General features: G+C 34.0%; 2 protein-coding genes across 3 annotated transcripts; one reads left to right on the forward strand and one right to left on the reverse strand.

Moving 5' to 3' along the window:
• The first annotated feature begins 25 nt into the window (after positions 1-25).
• On the forward strand, positions 26-3,264 carry LOC104239234 (E3 ubiquitin-protein ligase RING1-like). 2 transcript variants are annotated; one of them, XM_009793814.2, is made up of 2 exons: positions 26-1,386; positions 2,752-3,264. In XM_009793814.2, exon 1 carries the CDS (start codon positions 175-177, stop codon positions 1,369-1,371), a length of 1,197 nt encoding a protein of 398 aa, XP_009792116.1. In that variant the 5' UTR covers positions 26-174; the 3' UTR covers positions 1,372-1,386; positions 2,752-3,264. The 2 variants fall into 2 exon arrangements, with proteins under 2 accessions (XP_009792116.1, XP_009792117.1); XM_009793815.2 differs by having other exon boundaries at positions 2,811-3,264.
• Positions 3,265-6,664: 3,400 nt separating this feature from the next.
• Positions 6,665-13,079, reverse strand: LOC104239233 (dolichyl-diphosphooligosaccharide--protein glycosyltransferase subunit STT3B). The gene is made up of 7 exons (XM_009793813.2): positions 12,489-13,079; positions 11,390-11,903; positions 10,412-10,948; positions 8,705-9,159; positions 8,300-8,422; positions 8,000-8,059; positions 6,665-7,080 (listed from the first exon to the last, which is right to left on the reverse strand). Exons 1-7 carry the CDS (start codon positions 12,857-12,859, stop codon positions 6,951-6,953), a joined length of 2,190 nt encoding a protein of 729 aa, XP_009792115.1. The 5' UTR covers positions 12,860-13,079; the 3' UTR covers positions 6,665-6,950.
• Positions 13,080-19,339: the final 6,260 nt, after the last annotated feature.

Raw genomic sequence — 19,339 nt, forward strand, 5'->3', positions numbered from 1 at the left:
TTTACACTCGCAATTGCAATTTCACGCGCCCCTCTTTTCATCCATTTCTCAAATTCCCCTAACTTCTCTCTCTCACATCGATTTTCTCTTCTTCTCTCTCTAAATTTCGGTTTCCCTTAGTTTCTTCTTTCTTCTCTCTTTCTCCATACGGAGAATCCTTATATAGACAAAAAAATGTCGTCGCCCGGAACTTTTGGTAGCGGTGGAGGAGGAGGCGGTGCTACCGGCAATCAACCGCAGAATTATCACTGCTACCAATGTGAACAGACAGTTACCATTACGCCATCGCCAAACTCCGAACTCACATGCCCTAATTGCAATGGTACGTTTCTAGAAGAATCCGAAACCGCTCCACCACCTTCTAACCCTAATAATCCCGATAATTTTCCCTTCTTCTCCGCCGCCACTACCGATGACCTCCCCTTCGGCGGCGGTGGCTTTCCGATTGTTTTCTCCTCCAGTGCCGCTTCCCCTGCCGGCGGTGCCGTCGCTTTCGATGATCTCTCCGCGCTATTGAGCGGTATCGCTGGTGGTGCCGGCGGTGCCGCCTTCCCCAGTCGATCCCCCAATCAATTCGATCCTTTCGCTTTCCTCAACAACTATATGAGTACTATGAGGGCCGGTGGTGCTAATATTCAGTTAGTCTTCGAGAACCATCCTGGCGGTAGCGGTGGTGGTGAGTTTAGGTTTCCGGGGAATTTCGGTGACTATTTCCATGGGCCTGGGCTGGAGCAATTGATCCAACAGCTTGCGGAGAATGATCCAAATCGTTACGGGGCACCTCCAGCTGCGAAATCGGCTGTTGCTGGGCTTCCGGATATTAAGATCACAGTGGAGTTGTTGGATTCGGATTCATCTCAATGTGCTGTTTGTAAAGATACTTTTGAACTCGGTGAGGATGCAAAGCAGATGCCTTGCAAACATATATACCACAAGGACTGTATATTGCCATGGCTGGAGTTGCATAATTCTTGCCCTGTTTGTCGCTATGAATTGCCCACCGATGATCCTGATTACGAGAATAGGAGAACATCACAACAGCAGAATGCAAATTCGAATGCCAATAATAGTAACAATAACAATACAAACAACAACAATAATACTGGTTGGATATTTGGGGGTTCAGAAGGTGGTGGGGGGAATCAGGAGAATTCTCAGACACCTAGGACAGTTGAGGGCAGGCTTAGGATACCATTACAATGGCTTTTCAGGGGACTTGGATCACCTGCTGAGACGAGCAATAGTGGAGGAGCGAGCGGCAATGATACTAACAATAGAAACAACGACAACAACCATACGAGCAACAATTCTCGTGGTGGGGAGTCAAATCCAGGTTCTGGAGGGCAAGCACGGCAGGAGGATCTCGATTAATTACAGAGTTATGAGGTTGTATGTCCATATTTGTTACATTAAGTTTTGTGTATGCTAGTATCTGAGAATTACAGGAGCCCCATCCTTGTAATATATGGGAATTTCGGGAAATAATGTTTTTGATTGTTTGAGTTGTTGATCATTTGTTTTAAGTTAGCCTCGGAGTCTGTGTTTTATTCAGTTAGTTAATTTGCTGTTGTTTGGTGTATACGAACTGATTGGGATCGTGCACATTACATATGACACAAGGTCTCAAAAAGAGAAAAATAGACGGTCAATAACAAGAATATCTATGTTTTCAGGAGGGTGTTAAGTTGTAACTGTGGTAAAACAAGGCCTTTCACATTTCAAACCACTACCTTGAATATCAGTTTGGTTCGTCTTTAGCACCTTATCGTTTTGTATCTTTGAGCGGTGAAATGCCAACAAACACGCTTTCTAGTTTATTTTGGATAATTTTCACTCAAAGTAAGCTCCTGGCTTACCTCTATCACTCTCAAAATCCCTGCTGCTTCTGTTGACATAATGTACATATAGCTGGCTCCCTATGATGATGGATCCATTGTCTTACGTATAGCTGGCTCCCTATGATGATGGATCCATTCTCTTGTAAACGGAAGGAAACAGGAATGACAAGTTGTTAACAAGGAGGGTATGGATTCATGTGTTAATTTGGTTTAATTCTTAGCAGGCCAACTGAACTTTTTCTTAGTCTTCAGCTTGTATATAGTATCTATCTTAGTTGCTAGGTCCTTGTTAAAAGCATTCTGTACCTATTTATAGTGAAACCTGTGAAAAACGTTTTTCACTGTATTACTATTACATGTTTAAACGAGTATAGTAATAAACATCTAAATTCAAGAATGATCTATTCCTTTTCAGTACCTTATGTCCTCGCTAAAGGAGGTAATGAGACTAGGGTCTAGGACAGATGTCCTACTGAATAAAATGTGTATGTTGAGTCAAGCATGTTATTCAACGCTTCACTTGGCTGACATTTTTCATTCCATGTCTTTATGATTTGGTGCCTTTACTTTGTGATGATTATTTTTGCTATTTTTGTTAGCTTGTTTTTCAAGAGGTAGGGGGTGTGTGTCTCTTTGCTCCCATCTCTCATGCTGCCTCTAGAATAAAGTCTCTCAAAGGGTCTCGTATTGATGTTATTTTTGTTCTATGCTGTGTATTGTTCATTCATTAGAATAGTGTAACTGCATTTCGATTTGCTCTGATTCATGGATTATTCTGTAGCGTGGCTTAGGATCAATTTCAGTTGTTTGACATCATGTTATTTTAGACCTTCAAATCATAATATTTAGATGTACTACGGACAAGTTCTAATCCAATTTTGTCCTAAAGCACGTATACGGTTGTTTTTACCAGGTTCTTACTCTTATAAGCAGCTTTCTCATGTCATGTTGACGTAGTTCTTACAAAAACAGGATTGAAGAGATGAGTCCCCTTCTCAAAAAGCAGGAGTGCAGGGAGAGAGGGGAGGTTTGGTGAAAATGCAAGTGTAAATCGTCACTTTCCACATCTCTTTTGCAGTTACTGATTTCATTAAGTTTTCTACATGACTATATATGGGAGTGTTTGCATGTTCTGCGTTGTGAATCAGCAATGTGTATCATTGTAGTTCCTGGCTGAGGTTACTTAGGTGACAGTCGTTTATTTTGTCCTTATCCTGTTTCAAATTTGTGCTGAGGAGGCTATTTAGCAGTCATGTCAATATTTTTGTTGTTATGCAGTATCATGCCTTTCCTGATAGAGCATGATTAGCTTATGGTTGAATTTAACTAAAACCTCCTCCAATTTCCAAACAAATTTTCAGAAGTTATGATGTATAGTTTGTGATTCATTTTAGGCTGTAGTTATGAGACGACTTTCTTTGTCTTACTAGTAGTACATTATTTTTGTTTCACGTTTTACCATAGCAGCAGGCTTGCCGTTCTGGCAGTCCAACTGATTGTAGATTAGTAGATAAATTATCTGATTTTGCTTCTCCAAAAATTACCCGACTCAGTATGGTAGATTGGCAAGAACAAGAACTTTTTGCTATTAGAGGTAGCTATTTCAGTTGAGGATTAAGAATACATGTAGGACGTTCAAACCTCAAAGTTACTCTAAATACTCTAGAAGTTATGGGTCAGAGGTAGCTATTGTGCCGTGGAGATATAGTAGCACTAGTTTTTTATGGAACTCAACTACTCAAGGGATGACAAATTCTGTCGTTATCTGCAGTTTTAATCAAACCAATAGCTGTAACTTAGAAGAAAGAAAGCAAGAGATTTGTGTAGTGATTGATGGTCGTTATCTGCAGTATTAATCAAACCAAACAAGAATATGTTTAGAGCCCGTCTGGATTAGCTGATTTGAAGTAGCTGATAAGCATTAGGTGCTGAAAAGCACTTTTAAGTGCTGAAACTGATTTAATAAATAAGCAGTTACGTGTTTGGGTGCAAGTGTTGCAATTGATAATAAGTTGTTGTAGTACTTGATAAAAATGTGTTTATAAGATATTTTTCTATTAAAATGACTTAAATAACCTTAGACTGTTTACACTAATAAGGGCGTAATTTTTTCAAAATTTTAGATTCCAGATCGATTCAAATACAAAATATTCTATTTGTCATTTTATTTTAAATACAATTGTGCTTAGATAAAATAAATTTTATGATAAGCATATTTCCATAAGTTATAATAATTAATATTTGATAAACGTTTCTCAGTAAAAAATAAATCTAAATAGAACGAAATATTTGAAGAAAAACAAACACTGTCTTCATCGCCACAACACTTAGAAAGCAATACACCAAAAATTTGATATGTAAATATGCAAAGGAATAGAGAATTTGCTTATCTCACATAGTCAATGAGAATTGCATACTTGAAGAGGGGGGGAGGGGAGGGGGTTAGGTAGAAAAATACTTGAGGCAGTGAGTATCGATGTATGAGTTTTATTCTAAAAAGGAATATTTTAAGGATAAAATAGTAAAAATCTTGGTCAAACTTAAAGTGCTTATAAGCTAAAAATTCATAAGTTGGGGGTGACCAACTTATGGCTTTTGACTTATTTTTGACTTATAAGCACTTGGCTCACTTTTAACTTTACCAAACGTATAGATAAGTCGAAAAGTGCTTATAAGCTAGTTTGACCAGCTTATAAGCTTAGCCAGACACCCTCTTAATCATTTTGCTGTCCGGCTTCCCACTTTAGACAACGTATTTGTCTCGAATTCATGATTTATAAGATAATTGGATAAGTTTTTAATTAGTCTGAAAATTTATTTGCCAAAACATTCAATCCTCTCTTTGTTGGGATCTTCTTTATCACAACTTCATGTTCATTGTGTTATCCATCGTGTTGCCTAACCAACTGAAGTTATGGTTGTTTGTAGGGGTGTATATAGGTCGGGTTGGTTCAGAATTTTCAATTACCAAACCAAATCAATTGTGTTGGGTTATTAAATTTAAAGATCAAACCAAACCAATAAAATTCGAGTTTTTCATTCTCGGTTTCTCGGGTTTTTCGGGTTTTTTCCGATAAAATCTTCGTAGAACAAAACATATAACTTGTGCTCAAAATATTTCTTTAATTCTAGTAAGATACAACTATATAAAGTATTTTTCAAGAAAATAATACAAAATATGAAATGTGTCATAGCTTATCCTAAAATATTCAACAATAAAGACAATAAAATTATGTGATATAAATATTGCTAATTAAAAAGCTATAATAAAAATAAACATAATCTAAAAGTACTAAGTCATGCTAAAATAAGTAGACTAATAAGGGAGTATTAATTACATGACTAAACGCTAAAGAAAAAATAAAAATAGGTTATGCATTTTTATTTTAATTATTGTAAAACAAAATATAGATATTCAATACATCCTCATTCGTAGTATTGAATTGAATGTCTTTTATTAGCATTAGTATTGATTTGATTTTGGTTTGGGCCTTTGTTAGCATTATTTAATTTACTAATATTAATGGCTATAAAACTTATTGGAATATTCAAAAGTTCTAAGTCCAACTTTGAAATAATACCTTAAAAGATAAAATTATGAAATTTTTTAAGAAATATTTATAAATTACATCACAAAAAGTATATTTATATACTAAATATATCTAAAAAAATTATATATGTAATGTCGGGTTGGTTTGGTTTCGGTTTGACTTTCTTAAGTTAAAACCAAACAAAACCAATTATGGTCGGGTTTTTTCTTCCAATATCAAACCAAATCAAACCATAGTCGGGTTTTTTTTCTTGGTTTGACTCGAATTATCGGGTTGGTGTGGTTTGTCGGTTTTCTTTGTACACCCCTAGCTGTTTGGAGTGCAAGAGGATGATAATATACTATATACTAAATGTGAATAAAGAAGAACAAACTTTGTACATGTTATTTCGGTTGTGACTTAATTTTCCTAAGTTGATCTCCTGTCTAGTGTTTTCTGTAGTCAGAAAAATCTCACCTATTGCTACATAAAGTTAAGACAATCTCCCATTCAGTTCAATAAGTCATCATACAAAAAGTTACTAACCAAACATACATTTACCTCAATCTATTAACCTCTAAAAATGTGACAAAAAAGTGGTTTTAATACAGCATGGGACCTTCACTTGATATTCCGACATAAGTAGTCATAAAGTTTTCCTTTCTCCAACTCGGGATAGAATGTGACATAGTTTATGTGACTAGCTAGGTGATGTGAAGTTGAAGGAAAAGAAAAAGAAGAAAAATTATAGTAAAATTTTACCCATACTCAATATTTATGGCAAATCCATAGATGCATGATATGTATGTGAACATAAACTTCTATCACATACTGATAGTCAATTAATATAAATTTTCACCTCATTAAATCATTCAACGGTAATAAGTTAATATGATTGGTACAATTACAAAGTGCAGGTAAATATTTACCCAAGCTCCTTGGTCCCATTGAGCTTTTCCCCGTATGTGAAAAATGATTATAGCATATATTGCTTCTTTCTTTCCCTTTTTTTAAAAATAAGATACATTTTCCTCGTTATGTTAGAAAATAACTGACGGTAGAAATATCAATTGCTCAACAATATAAGGGGGAGATAAATAGTTCCTTGGAAAATGAACAAAGGTTTGGGACATATTTTCTGCCGGACATGTTCTTAACGTCATGTATAACTTCCAAATCAGCTCACCAATAATGTCTTCATAATATTTTGTCCCTTTCCACTTAATTTTGGAAAGAAGAGACTAAAATGGTTAACGAGGTAATTAGAAGTCACAAAGTAAGTTCCAAATCTCAATGTCGTAAACCAAATAGATGAATTACCATTATCCTATTCTCAAGTTCCTTTAACCACGAAAGATTGCAGAGAAACTACAGACTTACAAAAGTAAAACACTAGATCATATTAGTTAAAAGAAGTTAATACAAAATCTGGAAAAAGAACATCCCAAGCAACTGAAGCCTTAACTTTTCACCCCAAAATAGAAGATGAAAGAAAGCAGCAATCTATATCTATCTAATGCTTTCAAAAATTGAGATCCTCATTACAGCTCGTCCCGCAGTGGTGATAGAAAGGAGATCCAGTTTACCACCTGTTCTTGGGTGGTTTGACTTTATAAATTCTAACTATCCAATTAGAAGTCGTGTACGCCTCTTCCAAGTACTCAAGCTTGATGTCCTTGTTCCCTATTTCAACTCCCCTAGCTCTATCATATCTGGGCCATAAAGAGACATTGGAAAGACAACAGTAAATCACTTCGAAGGATTCCAATAATGTCTGTAGATCTACAATTCATCACTTAAGCCACAACACTTCCAACACCGATTTGCCAAGTATTAAAACACATGCATCGTTTCAGGAAACCAATTAAATTGCCAAATCATTTTTTTTTCATTTGCATATACACGCATATGAAAGCGTCTAAAATGTTTCCGAGCTTCAGTGATACTCTTTTGATAACCAAGAAATCCCCAAGGACCAGCTGGTACAAGACTCAGAAATCGGTGGATAATGGGTCCGCCCCTCTATCCCTCTCCACTTAAATACTAGGCTTTTTTCTGTGTTAGGGTTCGAACATGTGATGTATGCCAAACCCACATATCACGCGTTGTGCTCTTACAATTGATTTCTCAAACACAATTTTTCTAAGAAAACTATTTTTTTCAAAATATTAAATCAACATCTGACAAAACAAAACCTACAAAAGACAAAGAATCTCACTGAAAACAGCAAATTTATAAATTCATGTTAACCCCTGTCAAAAGTCTTTCGTGCCTTAAGCGAAGGAGCGAAGAATTGGATCTCATAAAGGGGAATATAAATATTTGCCTTGGCTCCCTGTCAAGCAGCTTAAGTTGGGTCTATCACAATGTGAGAGGCTCGAAAGCCAGGCAGCTTCATTTGTTCAACCCCCCCCCCCCCCCAAAAAAAAACCAAAATTTATTTTATGTGCGTCTTTTCTCATCCCCACCCTACTGCTTGTTCCAAAAGCAGGAAAAAGGGGGGGGGGGGAGAACACAAATGAGTTAGAAATGTTATTAGACTAATGAAGGGACTAAAATATCCATCACAAAACCAGGCAAGTGCAATGATGCTTCTAATAATCATGAGGAATGCTGAGGTTAGCAACTTACCCAGGAGGCTTGCCATATTCTGTAGTCAGCTCCCCAAAGCGATAATAAGATAGCTTGTACCTAATCATGAAACATCAGTTGTATAAAATCAATCTATGCGTGCAAGATAAAGGAAGAGATTTTGATAGTATAGAGGCATGAACAATGACCCAAAAAAATTGAACAAAAAAAAACTTCAGAACCAAAATATTTTAAAAAGTTTCCAATAAAATGTGGTAACCTGTCTTGACGGGACCAAAATACTGTTGGACAAGGAAGAAACAACGTGCACAATGAGTCATGAGATTAAAGGGAACTCACATTAGACAGTTCAACATCTTAGGGGCAGCACCTTTATCAACACGATACTCGCCATTAACAAGGTAATCTGGTTCTTTGATGACAGGAAAAACTCCACCACCTATTCTCACCATCCACAAGAATCTAGCATGAAAAGGATGAGTGCAACCAAATTAGAATGAAGTCACAAGATACAACCAACATTAAGAAAGAAAACAAGGATAGATGAAATCAGCATATTCAGATGAATGAATATTTGATAAGACATTTTATATGCTTACACAGGATAAAAAAGAAATGTGAAAAGAATCTCATGTAAGCCTGATAATAAGAGGGAATAGTATTTTTAGGATTAATTAAAGAAAATAAGATGCAACATGAGGAGAAAATTAGCAACCCTGCTTTTTAAATCAACAAACTCCTTACTTGTTTATGTCATCCGATGAATACCCAGTTACACCTCCAAACACAACCAATACATAATCCACATCCAGTGATCTCATTATCTCATATGCTTCATCCTCATAAGATGACATCGCTCGTCCAACTGTAGCTATATGTGTGTTGTTCCAGGTATTATTATCTACAATGACAGTCCTGTTTCCCATGGCAGTGATCTGATAACCATAATCCCACCAAGACATCACCTTAGCATCCGAAGGAGTGTTCTGCCTCAGCCAAAAATATGCTTCACGGTAGTCATCGAAGATAACCCTATTCCCATGGGCACCCCTTGCAGCTAGGACAATGGAGGGGGATGAGTATGCCTCTGATGTCACCCAGGTACAATGGATTGCATATCTAGTCAGCAAATAGAAAGCACCAACAAGCAATGCAATTGCTCCATTTTTTTGGTAGGGCAAAGATTGATCAAGCGCACCCTGTTTTAGACACAATCATTTAAAAAGCAAATTACTTATTGGCTACAGTGGGAAAATAGTTCCAAAACACAATTGTGGTGAAATATGCCATAACCACAGAACCTCTTTTATAAGCAACACCAACTTGGCGAATTCTTTTACAATATCACTTCATTTTGAAAGAAAATGAAGGAATTGATAAGTTGAATCATACACTAAAACAGTTAATTGCACGCACAAACATTAAATGACATTTCCCTTCACCACTCATCTACTAAATACCAAGGATAAAGAATACTTTGGCAAATATATAATTCTACTTTTTAATTCACTTTCCATAACCTTTTTAGTATAAGTAATTTAATATAGCGTATAAAAATTTTGAATTCCAGCCTCACCCCATCTTCCATACCAATCAGCAGTTAGTTCACGCACTGAACACTTTTCTGGAAAAAAAGGAAAAAGATAAGCAAGGAGAATCCTCACATCAAGAATAACCGAATCAGCCCAGACAATGAGGAACAATAACGGTAATATGGCTTGCTTCTAGGGTAAAAAAAAATACAGATAACTTTGTCAAAGAGTTGGTATGCGATAACACGTGGAGTAAAACGTTTTTACACTTAGTTGCTCCACATTATTGGATCAGACAATAGCCCAAACCCTAAGAGGGATTTGCACAGAAGCAGACAACAACAGAGCTAAAGTAGGTCAAAGTCAAAATAACTGCTAATGTTAGCTAACATTTATGAAATTTAGTCCTCACTAGTCACTAGATGTCAATTTAGTTGCTTGCACATTAAAACCTCTTGGAACATACACACATTATGCAAGGAAGTTAAATTACCAGACACTGTCTGTCATACCATTTTAGAAAATTTGAGTTAAGAGGCTAATCCCCAAAAAAAAGAGAAAGAAAGAAAGTGACTAATATTTCTGTGAAGGCAGCTTGTTTCAAACTTGCAGTTGAAGAAGCAAAAACATCAAAACGTAGCCATTTCCAAAAGAGATCTTCAGACAAGAGCAGTCAGACAAATACAACAAATATCTTCGTTTCTCCATTTCTTTGTTGGATCACTTTAAAAGTGGTCAAACTATACGACATCATTTCCCAATCAAGTTGTGCTTGTTAAATGAGTCCTAAACTATTTAACACACCAAAGATTCCATTCCTGATAATTTAACTAGCTGCTTGTTAAAAAGATATATAGGCTCATCACGTAACTTGAAGTACAACGAAAAATTACAAACAAATCATATTTAGTGATGCTACCTTTGAGGAAGTCTTTGCACTAGTTGTTCCTTTACCGGAGCCACCTTGAGTAGGTTTAGTTTTTGTCCTCACCAACTGACTTAAATTCTTGATAGTTGCTGAGACAGCAATAGCACTGATGAGGCATACTGCAGGTGTGGCAACAAGAATCAATCGAACCATGACACCAGCGAAGTACATGCTGGTGAGACCGTACATCACGATAAATATGGTAGCATCTGATAGTCGTTTGAAGCAGAAATACAGACCCGCCGGGAAAAGGATTAGCAATATATGGAAATCAAACATGAAAGATGACCATGCGGTTGGCTGATGCTCAGAAACAGAAGCAATAATGGGAATGTGGTCTTTCGCGTAAGTTGGATCCAGAAGTGAGTAAAACCGGCCAGTCCATGGAGAGATATAACCAGAAGCAGTGCCAACTCCAAGAGCAATGGCACCCACACTTATAGCACAAGTCAATGTTATCCTTAAGAAAGCTTGAAATAACTTCTGATCATTCAGTAGATGTTTTACCCAATCCAAGAAATAAAACACCTTCAAGAAGATAAACACTTGGTATTCAAAACCAGCTGTATCCTTTCTCACACAGCATCAGCAAAATGCTAACAGCAATTATCAGTCATGAGCGAAGAAAAAAAAACAGAACAGGTGAAGAAGCTAAAATGTCCTGTGAGACAAATGTGTATCCTCCATATTAGATTCTTACGAAGAAAAAATTGAACAATGGAGAGAGGAAAAAAATCTACAAGCTGAGGAGAAGAAATCCTCCTAAAGGAGTTAAATAAAACAATACGAACTCCCGTCAAGGACCCCAGAAAACCATAGGAGTTGTATCCTTAAAAGCGCATAAAGCTACGGACTACATAAGAAAACATGAATGACTACTTTGCAATGATATAAAACGATATAAAAGAAACACAATTCACTTTTATTTATCTGTTTCCATCGGAATAGCAGAAGGGACAAAAGGAATACCTGCATCAAGAAAAACACTCCCATTGCTGCCATATGTTCTCCGGACTGTACATGCTGAAAACCCACAAAACGAATTTGCATGGCTAGCAACATTCCTAAAATGTACATGCAGTTGTAAGCAACATATAGCCTCATTGAATATCTCCCAGTAACCAAGAGTACCAGCACATACAGTGGGATTAGATTAATGATAAAGATATAACCACCCCAAGCTGAAACCATGTAGAAGTACCCAAAAGCTGAGGCCAGAGACCAAGCAAGTGAACCTCCCTTCACTGCCTTAACGAATAAATAGAAAGTAAGCAACAGAGCAAATATTGCAACTGCTTCATTGTCATATGATCCAGCCACCGACCTTGAGATGTAACCAGGGCAGATAGCAATCAATGCTGCAGCCACAAGCCCGGCACCCGAATCCCATAACTCTTTCCCAAAGAAGTAAGCAACAAGGGTTGTGTTGGAAGCAAAGAACGGCGCTGTAAGCACACAAACCTCACGAATATGGACAGCAAACCTGGGAAAGAATGTCATATTTTTAGCTCACGAAGAAGACGGTGGAATTTTTTTCTTTATCTTAACAAACTTGACAAAAATCTCCAGATTTTCAAAACTACTACTACTACGCCTCAGTCCCAAACAAGCCGGGGTCGGACATATGAATACTCACTGACCACGTTACTCCATTTAAACTCATCTCATGCCAATATTACACAAATACAAATAAAAAAGTATTAGAAGTTCTGTATATTCTCTAAACATATAAACTCTGAGACAAAAGTAGTATACTCAAAATTTGGCTAATTTAGCAAAGATCGCCATTTGCACTCTCAATTTGCAACTTAAAGGTAAGTAATTTTTAATTATGATTAAACTTTGCTCTCTATGTCTCATTCCCAATAAAATAATTTCTCTCTCAGTGACTCATCATTCTATTTTACGTTTCCTTAATTTATCTAAATTTGGTCTATAAATCTCCTCTCTCGTAATCCTCACACGGTGCGTCCTCTTTCACATTTTTCTTAAAGAATTACACCGATAAGTCCTCACCTGAAAGTTCTCTTTCGGTAATAAAATGCAGAATATTAACAAAAAGCAATACCTGAGGAATCTCAGTACCCAGTAGATGAAGGCAGCAGTGACCATAAGGCCAGGGTAAAGCGTACCCCCAATGATACGCCCAAGGGGATACCAACTCTCCGAGTCAAACCAGTTCCAGAACTCGTAAAAACCTTTCTGAGTCAAGTACAAAGTCGTTCTGTAATTGAAATAGGGATCGAATTCGTGGATCATGCTCTCGTATCTTAGCACACTGAATAGCCGAGTGATAAATGCCAAAATGTAGACGAGGCATAGGATCGAAATCCGAATCAGCAGCTCCTGTTGCTTCGTCTTAAGCTTTAGGGATTTGAGTGAGAACAGTGACTGTGGTGATGAGAGCAGATCCGTTGCTTTCTCCATTTTCGCTACCATTTCTGATTAGATCTACTGCTGAATTGAACTGAAACTGAAAAGATGAGATTTTTTTATTCTGACTGATCTAGTTTTTGGTTGATTTTTCTTCCATTTAAGAGTTTGGATCAAAGCGCAAACCCTACTGAAACGTTAGTCGTAGTACTGTATGAATCATAGAGGGATCCGCAGAGCAAGTATCGAGTCTGAGGAATCGACAACGTGGAAAAAACGATGACATAAAAAGAGGACTTTTACGAGGTATTTTGTCAATGGGCTTATATTCAGCTTAATCTTCTCTTTAGGCCCAATTGCCATTTCCGGGAAAATGACACTGCATAGTTGTTTTCAAAATAATAGCCGGAAAAATATCGCGCGGACACTATTTATGTCAAATGTTTAAGTTATTTGGATTGTATGTAAATAATTTTAAAATTTATATTTTTTCAGTAAATATAGATAATCATTGGATATTAACTACATGAAAAAAATTAACCATTTCTTCTATTTTTCTTTTTTGATAGCATTCTTGTCGGTGTCATTTGATCCTAAAAATAGTGAGAAAGCAAAATAATAACTCATATTTATTGCAAAACAATCAAATGTTGAAACAATGAATGACTCTTTTGATAAGACTTAACTCTTTCACTACTACTTGACCCATTATTTGATGTGTTGATATCTCTTAAAAATATTTCTTTCTTAAAATATCAGTGTCTAAAACATTATTTTTCAATAATAATTATTTATATAGTAATGTAATTGAAAATATTATTCGTAATTCAAAACTCATTTTAGTTGGCTATCTAATATAAAAAAAAATCTTTAGCTAGTGATTTTTTTTACTCCAAATTGATATCTGATATTAATCATATTAAATATCCGAGTTATTTGAATTATATATAAATAACCTTAACATTTAAATCTTCTAAATAATTATAGATAATCGTCAGTTATTAATTAAGAAATACTACATGAAAAAAGATTAACATTTTCTCAATACTCGTAGTGATAATTTTATTTTTGCATTATTCTCATAGATGCCTTTGGAACCTAAAAATAGCCACAAAGCGAAATAATGATTCATATTTATGGCAAAGCACAAAGGTTGACACGATATAAACGATTCTTTGATTACGACGTGAATCTTATACTACGACTTGAACTCTTATTTGGTATGATATTATCTTTCGAAAAATATTTCTATTTTAAAATTTCAATTTCTAAAATTTTTTATATATATATTATAATAATTATCTTTATAATGATGCAAGTGAAGATACTATCCTTAATTTAAAATTCACTTTAATCGGCTATCTAAAAATTTAAATGATTCTTTGGCCGGATTTATTTCACTATGACTCCACTTTAAGTTTATCGATATCTCTAGTCCCAGAATTTGAATTTTTAATACCCTATATATAAAAAAAAAATTGTTCTTTGAATCATTAAATGTTATATTAGTTGATTATTATTATAAAACATTGCATATATTGTCTTAAAATTATCAAATAGTTCATTTTTCGACATCATATTTGGCTTAATCTCAATGCAAACTACTCAAATTGCATTTCAATTCAAACTCGAATATCATATCAGTTTGTTAGTAATAATAATTTTTTAAAAACGACACATAGTGTAAATTTTTTTTTAAAAAATCTAAGATATCCTTATCTTATAATCCATGTATTTGAGTTGAAAAAAATATATTTGAAATTGATAAGACTAACTTTCAAATTTCTTATACTCAACAAAGATGAAACATAAGAAGAAATTTGTTGTCATCTTTTATTTATGATTTTTAGATCTTTCTAACATTTTTTTCAATATTTATTTTCTTTTATCTTATTTTTTATGTCATTATTTCTTTTGTTGCAGAAAATTAATTTATTTCACTATAAAAGGATGAGTTTTAATAAAAACTGTCTACATATGAACTTAATTATATTTTTAGTATTTGGTTGAAATTATTTCATATTTTTCTTTTGGCTTTATTTAATCAGCCTAAATAGGTGATCACCCGACCACTTAAATTAAAAAATTGAATGGTGTGTAATTTATATATAATTCATATATAATATGTGTATAATCGTGTGTTGTCGGTATATCATCTATTTATATTAGCTATAAAAAGTAAACAATAAATATGGCCGGATATTATGTAAATATTCCATAAGATTTCAGTTTTTTAATTTTATCTATGATATAACTTCTATTATAATAATTTTAAAACTCTCTACTAATGTTCAAAAATATCTTATTTTTTTATTATTTTGAATTAAAAAAAAAGTAAAGAGTTTTTTCGAAATAATTTGTTTACAATTTTAAAAAAAATATTTCACATCATACCATTTTTTTCTTTATATATACTCTTTGTTACACTTAAAAGTCACTATAGAAACTATCAATTAGAAATCAATTTCTCGCTTGTTGAGTTTGAAAAAAATCTTTCACCTGATCTAATGATTCAAAACTAAAATTCTTCAACGAAAAAAATATTATACCCTTGCAATATTGGCTTGACTACAGCTAAATGAAGGTGTTTCAGCTTTTACTCTTCAATTTCTTGAACATGCTAAATTGAAATTAATGATAGCAATTGTATAACCAAAGTTTTGTTATTTGTTTGATGTCCATTTATGCAAATTGACTCTTCAAACAAATATTCTTCAAGAAGAAAAAAGAAATAATTTTTTTAATATTGACTAATTTTGTGATGTTTCTTTCTCCAGCATGTATGTTTATTTTATTATATATGTAAGTAAACTTTTATTTGATTTTGTAAACTCTTTTTGTTATTTATATAAACATAGACGTGTACCCTATATATTACATTTATTTTAAAAGAATTTTGTTTTATTCAAATCTAGCTATAGTGTTTCAAAGAACTATACTTACAGAATATTAAATGTGAAAGAGTTTTATATTTATATAGAGTAGTTTTTTTTTCCTGCTAGAGGCGAAGTAGTATTTAATTAATTAGAAAAAATAACAAAAGTTCCTAACATGATTGCATATGATCATTAACCGAATTAAGTATGATAACATGATAAAAAAAAAATTTAATTTAAATTTGAATTTTAGAAGTTTATCTATAAATTCAAAATTATCCTTTAATTCAAATTTCGTAATATATATATATATATATATATATATATATATATATATATATATATATATATATATATATATATAATTTTATATTTGTATTTAATTAAAATAGTCAAATATAGAATAAAGTTACCATATACTATTGACATTTATTAGCTTGCCACTTGGCTTAACCATAATGTCAATTATATATGGTAACTTTCTTGCTTTAATATATATATATATATATATATATATATATATAAATATTATATACAAAAATTATATAAATTTTATATACTTTTTCGGCCACAAAATGTAAATAGTTTCTGGCGTGGGCTAAAAGTGATAATATCTCATTTCCAAAACATGAAAGATCCAAGCCAAGCTTGTCGAAATTGTACAATTTTCATGTGGCGCCCAGTTTTGTGCCACCGATTGAATTTGTACGCAAGTTTAACTGATACCCAGTTTTTTAGTAACTCCAAATACATATATTTTTCTCTTCTTCTCCATTGCTACTTTTTCTTTGTGTTTAGGGTTTCTTCTTATTATTTGCAAAATAAGATTGTTAATTTTATTGTTGTTTTAATAATTTGATGGTGGGGATTTGTTCTCTATGATATTTGAAAGTTGTGTTTCAAATGTGAGTTCAATTGGAGTAGATTTGGGTATTGAGTCGTGTGTTGGATTGTTGAAATTCAAAGAATAAGTTTATGTTCAAAACTTCAAATGTTGAATATGATTTTGAATTTAAAGTTGTCTCAAGTTGTATTGAAAAATTGAACTACTTAAGATTTCAGATTTTGAATGTGATTTTAAATTTGAAGTTGCACTGAAAATAGAACTGCTTAAGATTTGAATTTCTGAATTTACAATTGAAAGATAGAAGAACTTCAGATTCGACTTTGAAGAGATTGAACTACTTAAGATTTGAATTTCTGAAGTTGCCGTTGAAAGATAGGAGAACTTCATATTTGATTTCTAAAGTTGCATTGAATAGATTTAACTACTTCAGATCCGAGCGAATACACTTTATAAATTTTTGTGCAATGCGAGTATAAATTTAATGGTGGCCCCAAAATAGATATATATGCAAATGCCCATTGAAATTTGAGGTGGAAATGACACTGATAGCCACTTGTAGCACCTTTACTTAAAAAAATTAATTTTTAGAAATATTTAAAAAAAATCAATTTCGACAAACTTTAGACTGAACCTTCTTTGCAATTGCTTCTTATTCAAATCTTTGAGTGAAATTGAGTTTTGCCGAAGCCTAACCTCATACTCTTTTTTTGAGTAATAATAGGACTTATATTAGTTATACTAGATAAAAGAGGACATATTACATCCCATATTGTTTGTAGAGGTAGCCATACAGGTAGGTATCCCGGCATAAAAATGCTACTACTACTGGGGATATTTTTGTTACCAAAAGTTCTAAGTATATTACATACTGAAAGAGGCACTAGTTTTATATAGTTGCCTTCCTGTTGATCCTTCGCCTGGTGATGCGTCGCAAAAGGGGGTGGATCAGCAAAAAGTTTTAGGCTTCCTGGCTTATATTGTTTGTTTTCCTTGTTTTTTGCTTCCTTGGCTAGTACATCCGCCACTGAGTTTCCTTGTCTGAAATTATCTTGTAGTAGAAGGCCCTTCCACTGGCGCATTAATGACCTGCAAGATTGTATTAAGTTAGATAATATTGCATGTCCGTTATTCATTGCATTTATTAATTTCGAGTGGTAGTAGGCCAAACCTGGTAGCCAATTGGATTCCTTCATGAAGTGCCTGCAATTCTATATGAAGTGGAAATAGCCCATTGCAATATTTGTTAAACCCTAATATCCATTTTCCAGTGTTGTCCCTAAATACACCCCCTATACCACTGTTTTGAATTGTGAATGCACCATAAATATTTAATTTTATTCAATCTTTTGATGGTGCATGCCAACGAATTTAGATAATAATTTTTTCCATTGGTTGAGGGTTTGTTTTGGCCAAGTAATGAAACTCAGCTGTGTGATTGGTGATATTTGTAAGTGAGAGGCCGTGATTAGTGTTATTAATGTTGTTACTATTTCTATTTAGCCATATGCACCATATTATAAAAGGTAAAAAGTCTTCCTATTCTATGTAGGTAGGTTTCCTGCTAGGTCGAAGACCTTTGATGTGTATTATCCAGTGATCCATGGTAGTCGTTAGCTGATTTTTCAAACCTAATTTGGTCCATAATGGATGAACTATAGGACATCTAGTGAATATATGGACAATAGATTCCTCTTCTAATTGACATACTGAGCATTGGTTATCAGTGTTAATAACAATATGGCTCAGATATTGACGACAAGGAATTTTATTATGGAGCATTGCCAGAGGAAGAATTTCACTTTATTAGGGCACTTAAGCTTCCATATCCACATGAATTCCTGTCGGGGGGTTATGGTGCTTTTGATAATACTATGACAGCTTTTACTAGATAATGAACCATTAGTGTTGAGTTTCCAGATTGGGGTGTCAATGTTTCCTTCACTGAGAGGTATAGGAATTTGATCAATGTTTGATTTAATATCAATTGGGATATTAAAGAAAATTTTTGATAGGGCCCAATTATTGTTGGAAATATGTCCTTGATTCTTAGAGTTGAATCTTTTTTGGTTAAGGGACCTTCAATGCAATCCCTGAGTGATTGAAGGTTTGGAATACATGTGGAGTTCCATAGTTCCAATTTTGAGTTCTTATTTGGTTGCCACCTAATTTCCTTTGAGCATATGGACCATTCTTTCAATATACTTTTCCAGATGAAGAAGGTTTGAATTTTTGGAGTATTACTGGCGTATTTGGTGATGATAATTTTGTACCATAGAGTAATTGGATTTGAGAGCATTCTCCATGCCAGGTTGGCCAGGGAAATGAGGTTTTTTATCTTGGCCTTTTTTAGTCCTAGACCCCCCTCCTCCTTTGGTGTTGTAATGTTGTTCCAGCTTACATAATGGATTTTCTTCGCATTGTTAGTTGTTCCCCAAATAAAGTTACGTTGGATACGATCTATTTGGTTGAGTACTTTATTTGGGAGATATGTATATTGCATGGCATGACTGGGTATAGAATTTAATGAGGAGGAGGCTAATGTTGTTCTGCCAGCAATATTGAGAAATTTGGCTTTCCATGCGGTTAATTTTTTCTGCATGTTTTCAATTATGAATTGATAATCTTTTGGCTTGGGCTGGTTTTGGAGAATGGGGTATCCTAGGTATTTACCAAAGCAGTTGTTGATTTGTATGTTAAAAAAAGTTGTTACTTCCTTTGCTACATTAGGAGTACAGTTCCTAGAGAATATTATCCTAGATTTTTGTAAGTTGATATTTTGACCAGATAGATTACAAAAGAGGGTGAAGCATTTTTTGATAGCTT

This window comes from Nicotiana sylvestris, chromosome 3 (assembly GCF_000393655.2).
Source record: "Nicotiana sylvestris chromosome 3, ASM39365v2, whole genome shotgun sequence".
NCBI lineage: Eukaryota > Viridiplantae > Streptophyta > Magnoliopsida > Solanales > Solanaceae > Nicotiana > Nicotiana sylvestris.